The sequence below is a fragment of the Euprymna scolopes genome, chromosome 14, assembly GCF_053919585.1.
Source record: "Euprymna scolopes isolate OS-2025 chromosome 14, ASM5391958v1, whole genome shotgun sequence".
Classification (NCBI taxonomy): Eukaryota; Metazoa; Mollusca; class Cephalopoda; order Sepiida; family Sepiolidae; genus Euprymna; species Euprymna scolopes.
Window position 1 is genome coordinate 55608385 of NC_136495.1, and position 19691 is coordinate 55628075.

The 19691-nt window shown below is 34.6% G+C and overlaps 1 protein-coding gene and 1 pseudogene across 2 annotated transcripts in view; one reads left to right on the top strand and one right to left on the bottom strand.

The window, feature by feature from the left end:
- Nucleotides 1–19691, top strand: part of LOC145293030 (chromosome transmission fidelity protein 18 homolog) — a 219728-nt gene that overhangs the window by 16047 nt on the left and 183990 nt on the right. For both annotated transcript variants that reach the window (XM_080139328.1, XM_080139329.1), the window contains exons 3-6: nt 1754–1909; nt 4564–4688; nt 12374–12457; nt 16008–16060. In XM_080139328.1, coding sequence (XP_079995454.1) covers nt 1754–1909; nt 4564–4688; nt 12374–12457; nt 16008–16060 — 418 coding nt within the window. The remainder of the gene's footprint in view (nt 1–1753; nt 1910–4563; nt 4689–12373; nt 12458–16007; nt 16061–19691) is intronic.
- LOC145293617 (5S ribosomal RNA) lies at nt 15054–15170 on the bottom strand (annotated as a pseudogene).

Genomic DNA, 19691 nt, shown 5'->3' on the forward strand with positions numbered 1-19691 from the left:
AAAAGACAATTTTGTGGGTAAGGAATGGGGGTTAGTTTGTATTTCTTTCTCTCCAAGATGGTCGAAATTTAGAGGAAGGAGTGAAAACAAAAATTGCAAGTAGGAGGGGGTGGGGATCTTGGAGGCTTCCTAATCGGGGAGGGATGGAACACACATTCAGCTAGCTGAGAGGCTACTTGTTTAATTTTACTTTACGGAACTGCACATTCCACACCTAGGCGGGGAACACATATCAAATTTGGCTCCTCTTCGTACGCACACTCTGTACATGTATCCATCTTCTGTCAAATGCAGCGCGATGCAGCCTTCTTCTATCACATCTGATCTTCACCTGTAGTTGGTGTTTAAAGAAAGCGATCAGATTTTAATAGACATTTTAAAATGGGGGGGGGATGATGTGAATTAAAAAATACAAAAAAAAAACGTTTGTCTAGAATATTATATTCAGTTTATTGGAAAGAGCATAAAATTTCATATTAAACCTGAAAATATCTTAAAAATTGAACCAATAGAAAAATTTTGATAGATTTTTAAATTGAAAAAAATTAACTCGTAAAATTCAACTAATTTCATTACGTAGAAAAAATGGTTGCATGAGCGCGTGCATGCACTTTGTAAACACTTTTTTTTTTTAAATAAAAAATAATATTTCTATTATTTTTTAAAAAACTTTAATAATTTATTTTGGAAGTATATTCCATAAAGAAATTAAACAACTCACTTTAATAAAAGAACTTACGAGTTTTGTATATTTTTATTCGCAGTTTTGTGTTAAGGGTGTCAAAATTCCCCAAAAATTCTGATGCACCCAGTAAGGTGCTCAGTTTCTAATACATTTTAGTAAATCGATCACCCATTTTAGAACCACTCGATGTTTTTAGGCTAAATTTTGCGAATTTAGCCTTTTAAAAAGTAGTTTAACCTTTTTTATTGAATTTCACTTTTTAAAAATAATCTAAAAAGGGCTAAACTGCTTAAAAAAGGCTAAATTCACAGAATTTGGCCTAAAAACGTAAAATGGAAGACTGATTTACTAGAGCGTTGCATTAGAAAGTGAGCACCACCTACAAATATTTAAACATTGACTATTTTTTTTTCATTTTTGATAATCTGACAGATTAATGTCCAATCGATAATCCGAAAAAAAAAAAAAAAATGAAAATAAAAAAAATAGAAGAGATTCTTCAGGTCCACCTAACCAGCAGAGCATTACCAATGTCGACCATAGGAAGAGTTTATTAGGCATGTGTATACACAGTATGATATATGGAAGTGAAATCTGAGTAGTTAGGGTTGAGGACATGTGCGGCATGAATAGAAATGATATGAGAAGGATATGATATATATGTATAATGTTGGTCTTAAGGACAGACTTAAATCAGATGACTTCAGAAGAAGATTAAATCTGGAGAGTATAGGGAGATGCTTGCAGATCAGGAGACTTTGTTAGTTTGATCACATTGAAAGAATTGATGAAAGTTTTTAGGTTAGTAGATGTAGAACAGTTATGGTAGCAAGATCAGTTGGTAGAGGGAAGGCTAAGGAAAACATGGAAGGAAGAAGTGTGATGGATGGATTTGAGATGGAGAGGGATAAGGACCTGACCAGAAATAGGTTAGTTTGGAATTTCTAAGAGAGCTGTCTAACACATGTCAGCATGTAAAACATGTTAAACCAAATATGATGTTGATAATGATGTCTGTATAAAATAATCCTCCTCCTCTCAGTGAACCTCATGACGCTTTTCTTTCAGTTCCCCAAGTAAAGAGAGCTCGATTGACAAAACCAGAAGAATCCAAAGAAACAAGCGATGAGGTCCTAACGGAACTAATTCTTCAGACACGGCGCCAAAGGAAAGGTCAGCGCCAGACTGAAACCTTCGAAGAATATCAGACTAGAGTCTTTGACGGTAAGTAAAAAAAAAAAAAAAAAAAAAAAAAAAAAATTTAACGTTCACTTTCTACATAGCATTTACTTTAAATATAAATGTTTGTATTTTGTTTAAAATATTTGCATTGTTTTATCAACTAAAACTAAAAAGCGACTATTAATCTAACATCTGTTGATACCTTATTTAACAGGCAGAATGCCCTTCTCCCTATTTCCGTGAAAAAAAAAAAAGAAAACAAAAATCAAAAAAAATCTGTATGATGTGTGTATTCGTGTTGGAAAGAAAATATCACATTCCAAAAATCATAAGTTGATCAAGTAGTTTATCTTTATAAAGAAAATCATTTTTAAGCAAATTTGTGTTTGTCCAATGCCATCCTCCACTTCCCATGATAAGAATGGCTTTCTAAAATCTTTCAAGTTTGAATCATTTAAAGTTATGTCTCTTGTTCTTTCAAGCTGTTTTCAAGATGGTGTCGTGAGACAGCTGCTCTTCGTTTAGCCATAAAATCTGATTTTTTTTTATTTACGACTGAAACTATTTGATCAATTTATGTGATTTTTGGAATATGATATTTTCTTTTTGTCATGGGTACATGCATCATGCAGATTTTTCTTTCTTTGTTTTGTTTTTTCATCAGGGAATTCTGGACAAGGGCTCCTTTAGCCAGATTTAATGCAATTCTAATGAATAGCCTATATCTATATATTAATAGGATAACATGTGTTACTGTTGTTTAATTGTTATGGACTTCCATAATTTTACCAAGAATTTTTCATAAGTTTTGGTTTTGATTATAGCTGATGGCACTCAAGTCATTTTTCTTTTTTTATAAATATTTTTACCAAGAATTCTTCATAAGTTTTGGTTTCAGTTTCGATTATAGCTGAAGGAACTCAAGTTATATATACATATATTTTTTTTCTTCGTAAGTTTTGATTTTGGTTTCGATTCAAGCTGGTGCACCCAAATTATATGGATATATATTTTTTTATTTTTGGAATCAACTTTATAATCTATAAAAACCGATAGAATATAATTCTATAATAATATATACAAAATCTGCAAGAATTAAAATATATTTAAGCATACTTTATAACCAGACTACACCGAGCGTCCCTGTTAGCTTAGATAAATACTTTTGCACTTTTAACAAGAGTTACAGAGCATCTCCATTTATGCTTAACATCCACAGAATACCAACATCAATATATTACATATGAATGAGTCCGCTGTGAAATTTTCACAGGTTCCGCCAGGATAAAATAGTTAGCCTATATATATTATTTTTTATTTGTAGTATTGTTTAAATTTTGACATTCTTACGTACATAGCATCCCGAGGACTCTTCATGCTAAATTTAGCAAAATTTTGCCAAATACCTTATGAATATCATAAGTAACAATGGTATAATTTACCTCCTTCCCAAATGGCACATTTGGTATGCCAAGGATGTTCTATGACAAAACGGGGGTGCACTTCTGATAAATAGAACCTATAAGTGTTTAATCATTTTAGTATTTGTTCTCTCTCGCACAACTGCAGCACATTTACAGATCCATGAGTAAATGTACTGTATATTCTGGCATATAAGGCGACCGACAGATAAGACGCGGTACAAAATTGGATTTGGTGCTACCAGATCAGGCTGTCTGAAGATATTGGTGTCCTGAGACAAAATGCACCTAATAATGATGCTTTTTGTTTTTCTACTTCTTTTTGCAAAACTTTGTTCTGCAAAGCCCCCCCCCCCTTTCCTTCTTTCCATTTCCCCTTTCTATTTTTATCTCCCCCACTTCCTGACTGGTTTCCTAACTTAAAATGAACAAAACATTAATACTGTAATCCTTCTTCTTCTCCTATTGCAAAACTCATGTTCTACAGGGCAGGGAACAAAAGCGTTAAAATCCACTATAAAACAACCAAACCAAACACTACAAACTAGCGATTGAAGATACAAAGAGCTTGAAGAATAAAAACCTTCTACAAAATAACTGGATGCAACATGAATACTGTTTCTAAAATGACTGGATTCAGCATTAAATAGCCTAAAAAGGGTTGATATGCCGTAAAACAAAACAACCAAACCAAACAAAATTGGAGCAAATTTTCATAAATATATCATATATCGGTTGTCACAAAACCATGTTTAGCCTAGGCTAGAGATTGCAGCATCAGGTATCTTATGAAATATTGGTTTTTAAAGATATTTAACTTTAAGGATCGTCTTATATGGCGGAGTATACGGTATCTATAATGTAACTATTATTATTGTATTACTTGTCTATTATTATTGTTGTATTACACGTCTATTATTATTTTATTACTTGTCTATTATTATTGTTATTGTATTACTCGTCTATTGTTATTGTTGTATTACTTGTCTATTATTATTGTTGTATTACTTGTCTATTATTATTGTTGTATTACTTGTCTATTATTATTGTTGTATTACTTGTCTATTATTATTGTTGTATTACTTGTCTATTATTATTGTTGTATTACTTGTCTATTATTATTGTTGTATTGTCTATTATTATTGTTGTATTGTCTATTATTGTTGTAGGATTACTTGTCTATTATGTGTTTTTGTAGGGTAATATCCTATACTGTAATGATCTCTTTATGCTTTTATGCTGTCATTATCATACTTATTTTGTTTTTCATTTTAGATCATGACTTTCATCGACAACGAGTGACTTTCAGTATTCCCAATACGAACTTCATGAGTGTGACTGCCACAGATGGCACACGAGCTTATATGCGTCTTAAAAATGACAAACAATTGCAGTTGGAGGTAAAAAAAAAACAATGAAAAAAGATTTTTTATTCATTCGTTATTGTCTTAATTCATGATCTGTTTCAGTTTCACCAATTGATTTCACATTAAAATGGATCCAGAATAGAAAATGAATTTATTCTCAGTTTTATACACTTGTTAGAGTTTATCAAATCCTTCAAACTTATAGACTAGCATTTCAGCCCGGCGTTGCCCGGGTGTTTGGATGTGTATGTTGAGCAAAAAAGAAAAATGGTAGTAGGAAGGCAGGCTCGAACCCGTACCGCAAAGGAGAAAAAGAACGGGGTAAAACCCAACGTTTATGCTGTTATGACCACCGCCAAACCGGAAGCGACACTTTTAAAAATTAAGGCTAGACAATCTAAAGGAGAGGATAACGTTAAAAAATATCGGTGAAAAAAGAGACCCTCCCCTCTGAAGAAAAGTGCCTAGTTGAAGGGGAAGATATTTATATTTTTAGCCAATTTTTCGATATTTGTGGTTTAAAACGATACTGATCTTGGTAAAATCTGTCGCCTCTATTGAAAGTTTAAGGCAGACATGCAAACGCACATACATACATACATACATTTATATATTGGTAACTAAAAATTTTCGACCCAAACTGATGAAAAAGCTTGCCCTATCTCTGAATACCCTTTATGTAAAATTTCAAATATTTAAACCAGTAATTTGGAAGAGACCGCAGAGGTTAATTTTTTTTTTTTAACTGTGATCCCTATTATGACCCCTTAAAATTTATTGTTTTGGGCTCAAATCAAGTTATTAAGTTAGATTCATGTCCAAGGAACCTATATCTAAAATTTCAAGTGCATAGACCCAAAATTGTCGGAGGAGTTTAGTAGAGTTCTCAAAGGTCAAATCATTGAACTTTGATCCCTTAATCGCCAAATTTTTGGCCAAAAACCGATCACATCGATTTTCCCAAATCTCAGTACCCTGTATATCAAATTTCGAGTCTGTAGACTAAAAATTGACAGAGTTATTTCGTAGGGGAATGTACACAGACACACACACACAGACACATTCACTTTTAGATATATATATATATAGATAGATATATAAAAGGTAAAATGAGTGTGCAAAGGCTTTTTTCGCTAGGGTTCTCAGAGTGGGGTGGGGGGATTACTATGTCTTAGAACTTTTTGTATACCGTCTAGATCATAATATGTACGATTTGCGAACGCGCATAGCGTCTAGATTTATTTACATCGACTTTTACAAAATTCTTATTATTTTGGCTTCCCTCGTGTGTGTTCGGCTTTTTCGTATAAAAGCGAAACTAATCTGAAGCAAACGTAAGTTTTTCCCTCATGTCGGGAATGTCCAGAAAGCAATCAGCTTTTGATCAATGTGGGGGAAACCCCTTATATCAGACAGTTGCTATTCAATTTGGACAATCCCCTTTTTATGGGCAGCTGGTTTCCCCCCCAACATCTTGGAGTAACAAAACCAGCCAAAGTTGGGTAAACAAACCCCAAAAAACTACCTCGCAGCAAAATTTAACTGCGGGATTTCATTCACTATATGGCGTGATATTTGACCTCGCACCTGTCAAGTTTTTAATCGTTGGTTTTCTGTTGCTCTGCCGTCGTGGCCGAGCGGGTAACACGTCAGGATTTTTCACACTTTCTTTTCCACCTTCGCCTCAAGGTTCTGGGTTCGATCCTACCTACCTACCAACCAAAACTTTTTTTTTCTTTTACCACACGGGCGACGCCGGGCACCCCCCATGTTTTTGTTTTTCCGATTTTTTTAAAAGAAACAGGGTTATTACTTTGCCCATTTTGTTTTGATCTACACACACACCTCCAAACACCTGGGCAACGACGGGTACCCCCGCTAATCTATAATATAAATCTCACCTGTTTGTTTAAATGTATGTATGTATGTGTGTTTGCATGTCTGCCTAAACTTTTCAACAGAGACGACGGATTTTCACAAGACTGGTATCATTTTGAAGCTTGACCCTTTGGATGACAAATATGAAAAATTATCTAAAACCATTAATTCCTTCACCCTCAACTGGGCACTTTTCCACAGGGAGGGTTTGCTTTTTTCGACGATATTTTCAAAAGTCATTTCCTCTTTTTGATTGACTAGCCTTAATTTAAACCTTCGCCACTTCCGGTTTGGTGATAGACGCAACGACAAAGATGTCATTTTTTTTTTTTTCACGTTCTTTTCCTCCATCGCGGTACGGGTTCGAGCCTGCCTGCCTACTACCACTTTTTTTTTTTTTTTTTGCTCAACACACACCTCCAAACACCCGGGCAACGTCGGGCACCCAAGCTAGTACATTAATAAGTTTAGCATACTGTTTCTTAGCATTTTATTTGGACTTACTGACCTCTTTATTTTGATTTCCTTGAACTTGCAACTTTGTGTCTGTGTATATGGCTTCAAAAACTCTCTCCTTTACTTGCTGAATGGATTCCCTTAGAAAATCAACCTTCTTAATCCACTGTTGGTAATTAGCATGACAACAATATAGGGCTTTTAGAAACTATCATCCGATTGATGTACAAATACTAGATTGATCAGATGTTGGAAGTAGCTTTTGGGTAAGTCCTTGACGAGTCTCAAAATCTCGACTGATCATTTTGATTTCTCCATCATCATCGAGTTTATTGTAGGGAGTATTTTCAATCAACCTATTGATCAGAAAGCCTTTTGCAACTTTGTTTCTGTTTGTCCAATCCTCTTGTTTTGTCTTACACAAAATACAATCAGCACTTTTCAAGCCTGCAATGAGTTTTTTGTAATTTCACATCCTTCGTGTTGACCATTAGAAATGACACATACTCCTTTGGATAACAAATCAGTACAGCTTTATATCTGTGGTGGGAATGATCACATTGAAAAGATCTGTTAGTCTCTTTTCCCTCTGTGGTAACTTTGTAAGATCGATTGTGTCAGAAAATATTGCGTCAGAATAATAATTTCTCTAGATGCAACCAAAAGAAATTCTGACAATTTGTTGCCACACAAGGTCATGAAATTGTTTTCCCAGATTGGTTTTTAGCTAAGTTAGAGATAACATGCTCTTTCAGGACAATTTTTCTTCCACTTTCCATGGCTCCCTAAGGCTGTACTTAATAATAGTTTTTTTTTTTTTACTTAGAATTTGAAACAATTTTCATCTTTATTATTATTTATTTATTTTTTTTTTTTAGTAAAATTGTTGAAAATACCTTAAATATTATTACTATTATGTGTTAACATTTAGATTTTTTTTTTTATTAATTAACAATGTCCTTATATATATGGCACAATCTCGTTGACACATCGGTTCCTGCCAGATCACTGAAGTTAAGCAATGATGAGCCTGGCCAGTACCAGATGGGTGACCAATTGAGAAGGCTAGGTGTTGTATATACCATGCCGAGTCATAAGAAATTCCCAGGTTGGTATCTGGAAGCGCATTAATTCATTGGGAGAGATGCACCCCTAGTCTTAGTTATGACATGCATCTAGGAGAAGGTAACTATGACGTCGGCAGCAGGACGTTGAATGGCTATGGAGGAGGATGAATCCATGGTTCTTTGGTATTAAGAGTTATGTTATTCAGCTGCAGCTATGTGGATGATCTAAGGACAACAAATAGGTGCAAAACAGGCGAGTCAGATGCCACTGCACTGGGGAAGGTAATGGCAACCCACCCCATGTATTCTGCCAGGTTCCAAATCATGTGATATCTTTAGAGGAATTGGACCAACAATGGACCGAAGCCTATGGAGAACATTAACCATGATTTCATTTACAGCATGAACATACCACGATACAAGAGGAGGAAGAAGAAGAATGTCCTTAGAAATCTAGGTAGTTATGGGAAAAAACTTTCTCTTCATAGAAACTGCAAAGAGTCACAAAATGCATTTGGCAGATTTGAAATGAGTTAAGCCTAAATTTTACAAAATGCATTTAGTATGTGACTTGCAATGGTTTTGAGATATTTGATCGTTAAAACCTTCCCAAACCCAACTGGAGTGCTCCTTCACACTCGCAGTACTGGAGGCCTATTCAACCTGGCCAGGCTACGCTCAAAAACTATGGTTAACCGCGTACAGATCCGTGAACTCCTGTACGCTGATGATGCTGCCTTCATCGCCAACTCGGAGGTTGAGCTTCAGGCAATGTGCTCCTCCTTTGCTTCTGCCTGCGAGGAGTTTGGTCTCAAAATCAGCCTAGGCAAGACGGTGGTCTTTGCCCAGCCTGCTGGGCTTTCACCCATAATAACCGTAAACAATCATGTACTGTCAAACGTCACCAAGTTCACTTACTTGGGTTCTACAGTTGATAACACCAACAGTCTTGATTGTGAACTGGACTCCCGCATTGGAAAGGCATCAACAACTTTCGGCAGGCTTAGTGAGAGAGTCTGGAAGAACAAGTCCCTCTCGCTACACCTAAAGATCAAGGTTTACGAGGCCTGCATCCTCAGCACTCTCCTGTATGGCAGTGAGACTTGGTGCACCTACCGCCGACACGAACACCGTCTGAACGCCTTCCACTTCCGATGCCTGCGCACAATTCTTGGATTCACATGGAAGGATCATGTACCAAACACAGCTATCCTCTCCACGACCAAGAGTACTGACATGTACACAGTGCTGCGCATCCGTCGCTTACGTTGGGCTGGCCACACCTGCCGCATGGACGACAGCCGGCTACCAAAAGCACTTCTCTTTGGAGAGATAGCTGATGCCCCTCGCTGTGCTGGCAGGCCACGCCTCCGCTACAAGGATGTCCTGAAACGTGACCTCCAGGTCTTCGGCATCCCTCACAACACTTGGGAAACCTCTGCCGGCAACCGAGTAAAGTGGCAAGCTGCTATAAGATCTGGTGCCAAAAGATCCTGCCAGCAATACACAGACTTCCTGAACTGTAGAAGACTGAAGCGCCTTGCCAATCGTCGTCCTCGACGTTAAGGGCCTATGTATGTATGTATGTATGATCGTTAAAACCAAAAAAAATCGATATTGCATGAAAAAATATTAAATTTGATGGAAAAGTTTTTTTGAAAACAAAAATTTTTTTTTTACTAAGTTACTTCATTTACGAATAAAAAAAAGATGTAAGTTTGCACATCCTACCATTTCCTTCAAAGTATGGTACTATCAGTGTCCTCCCCCCCCCCAGTCTTGGGAGTGAGGAAGAAAGAAAAAAATATTAAAAAAGAAAAAGAGGAAATAAGTTTTTTCAGGTAGACAAAGAAGGGCTAAAGTGCAATTCTAATTAAGTTATGGCAGATGACAGGAACAAAAAGCAGCAAAATATATTTAGAATTGGCAGGGAATTTTACGATGGTGGAGAGCGGTTTGCAGAGGTTAGTTTTTTTTTTTTTTTTGCAACATTTTATGATAGAAGTTGCCACTGAGTTAGAGTTCAGTTGACAATTGTGGCTCAGAGGAGATGGGAAATGAATTAGATCAACCAACCAACACAGCCACGATACACAGTAAATGTATGTGTGGACGTTAACGTTCAGAGGGTCGTTTCCCATAATGGTGTTACACACGCATTCAGAGCGTAAGCATTATAGACAGAAAGTGTTGGAGTTTTTATTTTCTTTTGTTTCCCTTGTTTGATTTTATTTTTATACTTTTGAACTCGTGTGTATCCCCACTCAATGCGTAAAAGATGACGATGACACAGAACAAGAATGAGAGAAGATGAAAGAAAAATCCATGGCAAAAAATGTTGAAGTCGTCGAGATGTTCAGTGGGGGACACATGGTGTCACAAAACTACAAAGGTTTTTGGAGTTCTGGTTTCAGATGATGAGCGACAAAAAACTAAGTTTTCTATAACTTCAGATTAACTTCTAGAAATGTTAGAAAGTTAAATTTTTTTTTTTTTTTTTTTTTTTCAGAAATTTTTAGTTAACTATAGTTAGGCTCAAAATGTTTTGCCTATTTCTGCTTCTGGACCCACTGTGTTTTGCCTATATTTTCTTTGGCTTTTCACTGTGAACTGGACCTGCTACCTTCAGTGTTCTTCATCTACTCCAAGAATTCTCATCCATTTTTTTTTTTTTTTTTTTTTTTTCAACGTAGCTATACAATTAAAGCCTACTCTTCCGCATACCGCTCCCTACACTGTTCAAATTTAATCTTCCTCTAAGGTCATCAGATCTAAACCTGTCTTTAAAATTTGCATTACTCATCTATCTCCTATTATTTCTCTCTATGAAATGCATGTTGTCGATCCTTACTGGACAAATTTCGCTTTCATACATCAGCACACTGCATTCACATGCCTGATAGACTCTTTTCTTGGTTGACAGTGGCAAAACCTTGCTGGTTAGTAAAGGCAAAAATGGCCTGAACTTATTTTATCCATTCCTAATTTTTGCAATCATACTAGCAACTGCTCCTCCCTGTGCGCCCATCTTAACACTAAGGTAACAAAACTTAAATTACCTTCACCATCCAAATATACTTTACTCACATCCGAGTTCTCCTCTGTCGCTATCATCTTATACGTCTTGCACACAAACTTATCATCTCTCAAGCTCCCAATAATTCCACAACTTTTTATATATACCGTATATTTCGGCATATAAGACAAACCTTACAGTTTAAAAAATCATCTTTAAAAACCAATATTTCATAAGATACCAGGTGTTGCAATCTCTAACCTAGGCTAAACAAACATGGTTTTGGGATTTAGCAGTTGTCTTATACAACCGATATATGATAAATTTATTAAAATTTGCTGCAATTTTGTACTGCGTCTTATCGCCTTATATGTCAAAATATATGGTATTATTTTTTTATATATTATATGTAACTTGCTTACAAATACCACAAAAAAATTGAGTTGCACCCGACTCCTTTACCACCAATTGAACAGGGAACTTTCCTCTTTCCAACCTGATGTAAAACGATATGAACTGAGACTTAAACACATTACGTCTGTCGTTTTAGAACTTTACATTTATTTTTTTATCAATTCATCAATGTAATTACAGTCGACTAAAGCAGATTTTTAGATAAATACAAAAGGTCACAATTCGAGTAATGATAATGATAATTTGGAGCTTCTACATTATTGGAACAAGATTTTGTAGTCGATAAATAGAGTTTTCAGATAAAAAAAAAATGGTTCCAACTGTTTTTTTTTTTTGTCAATTCTAATAAGTTGCAATGGTAGCTTCCAAATTATGCTGTTGCAATTACCTGAATATTACTGATTTATTTAAAAAAAAAAAACAACAACTTTGTGTTAGCAGGTGAAAAGTTGCCGCCATCTTTGTTTAATTCTAACGGAAAATTACCTCCCTGTTGAACTCTCCTGTGTTTTACAATCATTTTCATCAAAGTCTGTTTTTTTTTATTTTCTTTAATAAATAATTTTCTATCTTATCAATTTTTGCAATTTTTGGATATAATCATCTTAAAGTATGAGGAATACATAGATACCGTTGTTTTCATGTGAAATTCACTATTACGATTTCCGAAGATCTCGTCCCAATTTTGTAGAAGCGCTGATTATTTTTATGTAAGGATAATGTTTTTTTTAATAAAATCGATTTTGACAGATGTTACTTCAAAAGGTATTATTATTATTATTATTAATAGTAAATTATACAGATTGATGTAAGAAACACTGGAATTTCTATGAGGTCCTGCACGTTTAATGACAATTCATTTTTAAAAATTTATTTTTCTCTTTCAGTCTTTGAAAGTTGTTGAAAATACAAAGTCATTACACTTACTTGGAACACCATTTAGTGCGTTAATTGAGAAAATTGAAGAAGAGGTAAATATTTTTTTCTTTGTTTCTGAACTTTTGAAATGAGGATTGATAATTTGGATTATTTGGACTACTGTTCTCATCTTGAATGTTATTCTCACAACGTTTGGCCAACGTAACCTCCAGCCTTCTTCAACTGTATCTTGCTGAACTCTGGAATCTATACAGAATTTGGAACGGAACCGTTTATTTAATCCGTTCTATTTCTAGAAGAGTCACCTAGAATCAAGTTTTATCAAGTAAACGATTCAATCTTTTGTGCGAAAATACAATTGCGAATTTACTTTACAGATGGATTAAATAAAATAGTCTGTTTGAAATTTCGTGCAGATTCTCAAGTTCAACAAAAAAAGTTGGTTACATTGTCCAAAAACATTGAGAATACCGAGTACAATAGTCTGAATAGTCCAAACAATGTATTTCTTTTGTTTCTTTTATAAATAGTTATAAAAATGCTTCATTTACAAGCGGCAGAGCAGATACCAAAATAACAAGAATAGACCAATCTGTGAATCTGTGTCTGTTCATTGCACATGTCGTAATCATCCACTCATTGTCTTGCTCATATTCAATTTTGGCACTAGCCATAGTGTCAATGTGCTCCTGATCGCTGCCGTACAAGTTAAGAAATATTTAATAGTTAAATGATGTAGCAATTAGTCAATGCTTGCATTACTCTACTCTATTTAGTTTAAAAAAAAAAAGAAAATCTTTCGATTAATTAACATGCAACATAAAAACGCAGACACCCATGCGAATAACTTGTACTGTTTTTGAGATTTCCAAAATGATGTAAATTATTATTTTTTACTAAACAATTAGCAAGCCATCAAAAATGTACCTGATGACTCCTGTCCCAGGTTGAAATAAATTATACCACAAATGGCTTGATATGTTGGTTTGTGCTTTTTCTTTTTAAATTTGTTCTTGCATTGATCTCTTTTACTCAAGATCTACCAAAAACGATCCATTCATCACAAATCTGATATATTACTATAAAGGACAATTTGAAAGTCCTACAAACCGACATTGAAGTGGCGAAAGCTTGTACGTGAAAGTCGTGATGCTCTAGAGAAAAGAAAGCAGGCCCATAGCAATCTGAAGCGAGAGCTTCGCAAAGGTTTAATTGATGGTTTTAACCATGACACACAGAGCTGGAAATGCGACACTTGTGAACGAGTGCTTTGGTCAAAAGCTGGCTACGTCAACCACCTTAAGTTGTACAAAACTACTGTTCAGGTCAACTTTGCACCTATTAGTTCGAACCAAACGATCTGTTTAATATGCAGCAAAGTTTGCAAGTTTACTGCTGGTTTGAGAAGACATATGATTGTTCATGGGAATACCCTTCAACCTCCAGAGGAAGTCAACTCCGTGGAAATTGCTCAATTTGTATGTCTGCTTCAAGATGTGCAAATCTGCGACGGGAGTGCATAGTCATCTGAGATGGGATGGATGACGAGATGGGAGAACTCAATGTGAAGGTGATCATCTGAGAAGATGCAGCAATTATCACATATATCAGAATCTTGAAGCGAATAGGAACATGGATTAATGAATCGTGCGGTAACGAGTCTTACAAAATATGTTTAGGAGGTAATATTATATGAGACGATCCCAGCCAAAAAGCTACATTTTGGATCTTATCTTATTGTATCTCGAAATCAAGTCCATCCTTAAAATATCTGATTTGAAAAATTTCCAGCTATCCTGAGTTTTTATCAAAGATATTACAGAGGTTTTTAATGTTTAATTTTAATCTACAAAAGAAAATAGCTTCCAGCAGACACTTCATACAGGGACTATACAATTAAAAACGAGGTGGAATAAACCTCGGAATTTCCATACTCAAAGGACTATCACTAAGATCCAAAAATGCTTTACAATAAATTGGAATCTACCTACAATGTGGATTTGTTCAACAAATTCAGACTCTGACCACAGTATAGTACTTTATATAAGGATTACCATGACACCTGGATACCACAAATTCATATCCTTTCATTGTATCTACTTTTATTTCATCCATTTTCTTTATCTATGCCGCCTAAAAAGATAGTAATTCTTGAATATATTTTCTTAATATGTGTTAAATAGCAAAATTATTTTGAATTAGATCTAATATTTGCTAATGATTTTTCCTCTGAGGAGGTGAGCCTACATCGAAAATCCATGGGTTAAGGAAAAAAATCTGAACTGTATTCTTTATTCAAACAATAAATTTCTGTCTGAAAAAGGATGTTTTTCTGAATTAAATTTAACCAATATATATTTATATATATATATATATGATGGAATCTCTCCCCGTCGATTTCGACATATGAGGTTCCGCCACAACAACTAAGTTGTTCGGAAATTCACACAGATGATTTGTTTATAGTGGTGAATGCTTTGTGTAGAACCATCCTCACTTTTTGGTATTACTGCTAATCCTTGTCAGTGCAGATGACTGCCACAAGACTAAGCACACAGTACAACACAGGTTTTTACATCAGTTACCTTCTCCTAGATGGATGTCTTAACGAAGACTGAGGTTGCATTTCTCCCAGTGAATTAATGCGCCTCCAGATATCAACCTGGAAATTTCAACGACTCTGCACAGTACACACAGCGCCTAGCCTTCCCAAATGGTCACCCATCTGGTACTGGCCAGGTTCAACGTTGTTTAACTTCGGTGATCTGGTGAGAACCGGTCTGTCAACGTGATTGTGCCGTGTGTATATATATATATATATATATATATATATATATATATATATATATATATATATACATACACACATACAAGGTCATCATTTTAAAAGTAAGGTGTTTTATATTTTTAACTAAAAAACTAAAATGTTGAAGATCTATGAAGACAAGAGTGGTGCCATTAAAACAAGCGACTTTTTGTGCTCCAGAATATATTTTTCTGCATAGTCATCACCATTCTTAATGCAGTTTTGCTAGCGATGATACCGCAGTCATAAAAGTATTGTGTGAACTTTGTCACTCACATCCGTCGCCACTCTGAAATCAACAAACCCATCTCCTCACTGTGCTGACATCAACTGCATTGGCTTTGTAAATGTTCAACAGACATTGGTGAATGTTGACTGGTTCAATTTTTCTACAAGGTGGGATTCAATAATACATTTCTGGTTCTGACGCACGTCCATGACAGAAGGTTACTTTCTTATAGTCTCACATCGTCAGTATCTGTAACAGAGAAATGGAACTTTCAGGTTATGAATACATATGTTCAGTAATCATAAGAATACAATTTGTAATCCCCTATGATCTATTTGGGTGGAATGAAAAAAATTAGGAGCCATTACTTTTGGAACGTTGCTCATATGAAACAAGTTAATTTAAAAGAATCGTTTAGATTACATGCACAAATAGTCAATTTCATTTTTCACGTAATTCACCATTGCAATGCTTTGAGATTGAAATCAATGTATTAAGCCATTTATTAATGCTTTCTTAACCCAAAAATAGTTTGAAAAGTTTCTAAACAAACATCCAGACTCTTAAAAATAATGAAGATTAACAATTTTTTTTTTTTTTTTTTTAGCGTACTGCTGGTATTTTATCTGAAACAGAGAGAATTTCCCGTGCAGTCAATGCGTGAGTTTCACTAATTTTCTTTAGTTATTTTCATTTATTTGAAAACAATTTTTTTCAGACAATCTATATTCTATATATCTGTGAAAGTGTCTGTCTGCCTACATTTCCCTACACAATAACTCCGTCAACTTTCAGTCTACGGACTCGAAATTTGATATACAGGGTAGTGAGATTTGGGAAAATCTTTGTAATCGGTTTTCGGCCAGAAATTTGGCTGTTAAGAGAACTCCACCAAACTCCTCCGCCAATTTTGGGTCTAAACACTTGAAATTTTAGATATAGGTTCCTTGGACATGGATCTAGGGGTCAAAGTTAAAAAAAATTTGACCTCTGCGGTCTCTACCAAATTACTAAAGACAATTTCTGGTCTAAACATTTGAAATTTTATATAAAGGGTATTCAGAGATAGGACAAGCTTTTTAATCGGTTTGGGTTGAAAATTTAAGCTACAAATATATAAATCTATGTATTTATGTTTGCATATCTGCCTAAAACTTTTGACAGAGGCGATGGATTTTCACAAGATCAGTATCGTTTTGAAGCTCGACTGTTCAGACGACAAATACCGAAAAATTGGCTAAAAACATTAACTTCTTCACCCTCAACTGGGCACTTTTCTACAGGGAGGGTTCGCTTTTTTCGCCGATATTTTCGAAAATCATCCCCTCTTTTCGATTGTCTAGCCTTAATTTAAACATGCGTCACCTCCGGTTTGACGGTGGTCGTAACAGCAAAAACGTCAGGTTTTTTTCACACATCAGGTTTTTTTAGCCTGCCTTCCTACTACTTTTTTTTTTTTTTGCTTTTTGCTCAACACACACCGCCAAACACTCTGGCAACACCGGCCACCCATGCTAGTCTAATATATAAACGTCTATCTGTCTCCATATTTTTAAACTCTATCTTCTCTGAAACTAAAAGTCGCAGAGCGGCGCTAGGGCCTCAAATGATTGGATTTTTTACGGGCTGTTCTTTCATGGGTCTTTAGCCGGTTAAAATGGGTCAAGATTGAAGAACTCGTTAAACATCTTATACATTCATCTTATTTTTAATTTTTAATCAGTTCATATGCGTGTCACGTTAGTACAGTGGTAACGTCACCTTGTTTAGTTATAAAATTTGATTTGCTTATTTAAAAAAAAAACACTTGATCAATTTATGCGATATTTGGAATATGATATTTTCATTTCGTGATGGATACGTACAGCATAAAGATTTTAAAATATATTTTGGTATTTTTGTTTTGAAAATAGGTTTAATTCTAAATAAGCGCCAAATATTTTTGTGCATACTTAAATTTTTTTAATTAAGAAATTTTGTAAATAAATTATTTTTATAATTCAGTATAAAACTTTGTTCCAGCACTCAGGGTTTCTGATCTAGGTTTTTGTATGCCTGATGCCACCATTTCTGTTTGTGATGAAAAAGTATTAAAACATCTTTTTTTTTTTCCACATCGCTACATAATAACATATTGAGGTTAATACCAAAATGTTCCACATTTAATAACAAAAAAACATACAACCATTTTTATCACCTATAACACAATTTTTACATTTTTTTTTCATTATAATTGAAAGTTTCTAGAATTTTATAAAACATTGTCTTTTAATCTGCCTGCAATTAACAATTTGTTATTGAACTAGCTCTGAAAGCATGCATTTTTCTTTGTCTGTTAGCATCAATATTATTGCTTTTTTTCTTTGGACAGTAAGAGCAAAGTGTAGTATCTGTTCATCTCTTCTGTCCACAGCTAAGGAAAAGTCTTTTTAGACTGAGACCATTTTAATTTTTGTTTCAATCTAGAGTGTGTTCCTTTTTGGAGAGCTAGATCTTGCTCACATTAAAAACCGATTTTATGCCTAAGTCTGCCCTTTGTGGGAGAGGAAAATAAATAGGAAGCTTTAATTTATAGGACCGTTCCTATTCATAAAGACATTATTGCTTATAATGTTATAATTTTTTTCCCCCTCAACCAATATTGGTTAACTTTTGGCTAAAAAGCAGCTCAAATGCAAGACAATTCAATACAAAAAATATTTCATGTTAACACATTTTCATTCCCCAAGAAAAACAACTGCTAGCACCACTCTTCACTCATGTCGTTTTTTTTTATTTTTTATTCAACAATCGAGCCATAAACGTACGACATTGAGAAGAGAGGGGAGCGAACTCTTCAACGTTTTCTGTTTTTCATATTATTGTCTCCCTTGGACTTCACAACTTCCTTATGCTTAAAAACTTTTTCAATTTAATTACTTTCTTTCCACGTTATCATCAGTCAATATAGGTCTGTAAAAACAAGAATGCCGTTATGGTCATGCTTTATGATAAGAATTGATCCATGTTTTTAGAAAATATATGTCCGTTTTCAATAATTTCTACATTTTTTTCCGACTTGCCTAATGTTCCTAAAATAAGTCAGGAAGTCTGAGAAACTTTTATAGTGCTTATGCAGTGTAGCAAAAATATTAAGAAACAGAGATAAGAAAAAAATCTCTATAATGTACGTGCTTGTTATGAAATGAAGTTCTCATAAAAAAACGCTTCATTTGATCTATGTTGCTGAATTTTTGAGATGAAGATTGGTTATTTATAAGGACCTGTGGCGCAGTGGTTAGGGTACTTGCAAAAATCGATGGTAAAAAGTGATATTCTCCTGAAGGTTGAAGATTCACTCCTCCATGTGGGTGATCGAAAAATACAATTGCAAATTACTTATGACCTCTATCCAGTCATGATTGATGGAGCAAGAGCATGCTACCCTCATGAAGTAAATAGAAGGTACTGTTCGAAATTCCTGAGTTCAACAGAAACATACACCTGAAGAATGTCAGAGGTTACATCGAGTGAAACGTTTGTGAAAATAACACTCAAGATGAGAACAGTAGTCTGATGAATCATATGATCTAGTAGTTTTTTTTGTTTTTTTTTTACAGAAAAAATCAAATTTTAGTGAAACCCATCACTACAAAGCCATCTTGTCAGTTTCATCTATGAAGACGGTGGGGGCGCCAGGAGATCTAACTCCATCTAATTCTTGAAGTTTGACAAAATTTGATTATATTATTTTCATTTTGAATAATTTTAGGTATTCCCTTTTTTTTTTTTCTTTCAAAATAAAATTATTAGAACTTCATTGGTGTTTTGACAAACTTCAAAAATTGGATGGCGTTATCTTCCCTGACGCTCCCTCCCTTCTTAGCTGAAATTGCCAAGATGGCTGCATAACAATGAGTTTTACTAAAATTTGATCTCCTCTGTAAAGAAAATTACTTGATAAAGTAAGCGTTTTTTAATGAGAACTTAATTCCATAATTGGCACATACATCATCAGAGATTTCTTCATTTTTTGATATCTTTGCTAAACTGTATAAGCACCATTTTTACTCCATGCAAGAATCTACTGCCATTATCACCACTTTACACTAGAAAATAATCTTCATAGGCTACCTTTTTTCTTGATATCGCTGGCATTATTTCAGTTTTTTTTTTTTTAGTTTTTTTTTTAGACTTTTCTGCTATACTTTTATTACATGAATATGGCTTGCTCTTCTACTTTGGGGATGATTTGATTGGTTATTCCAGAGCATTTTTTTTTTTTTTTTTGTACATTCTAGAATTGCAGAAT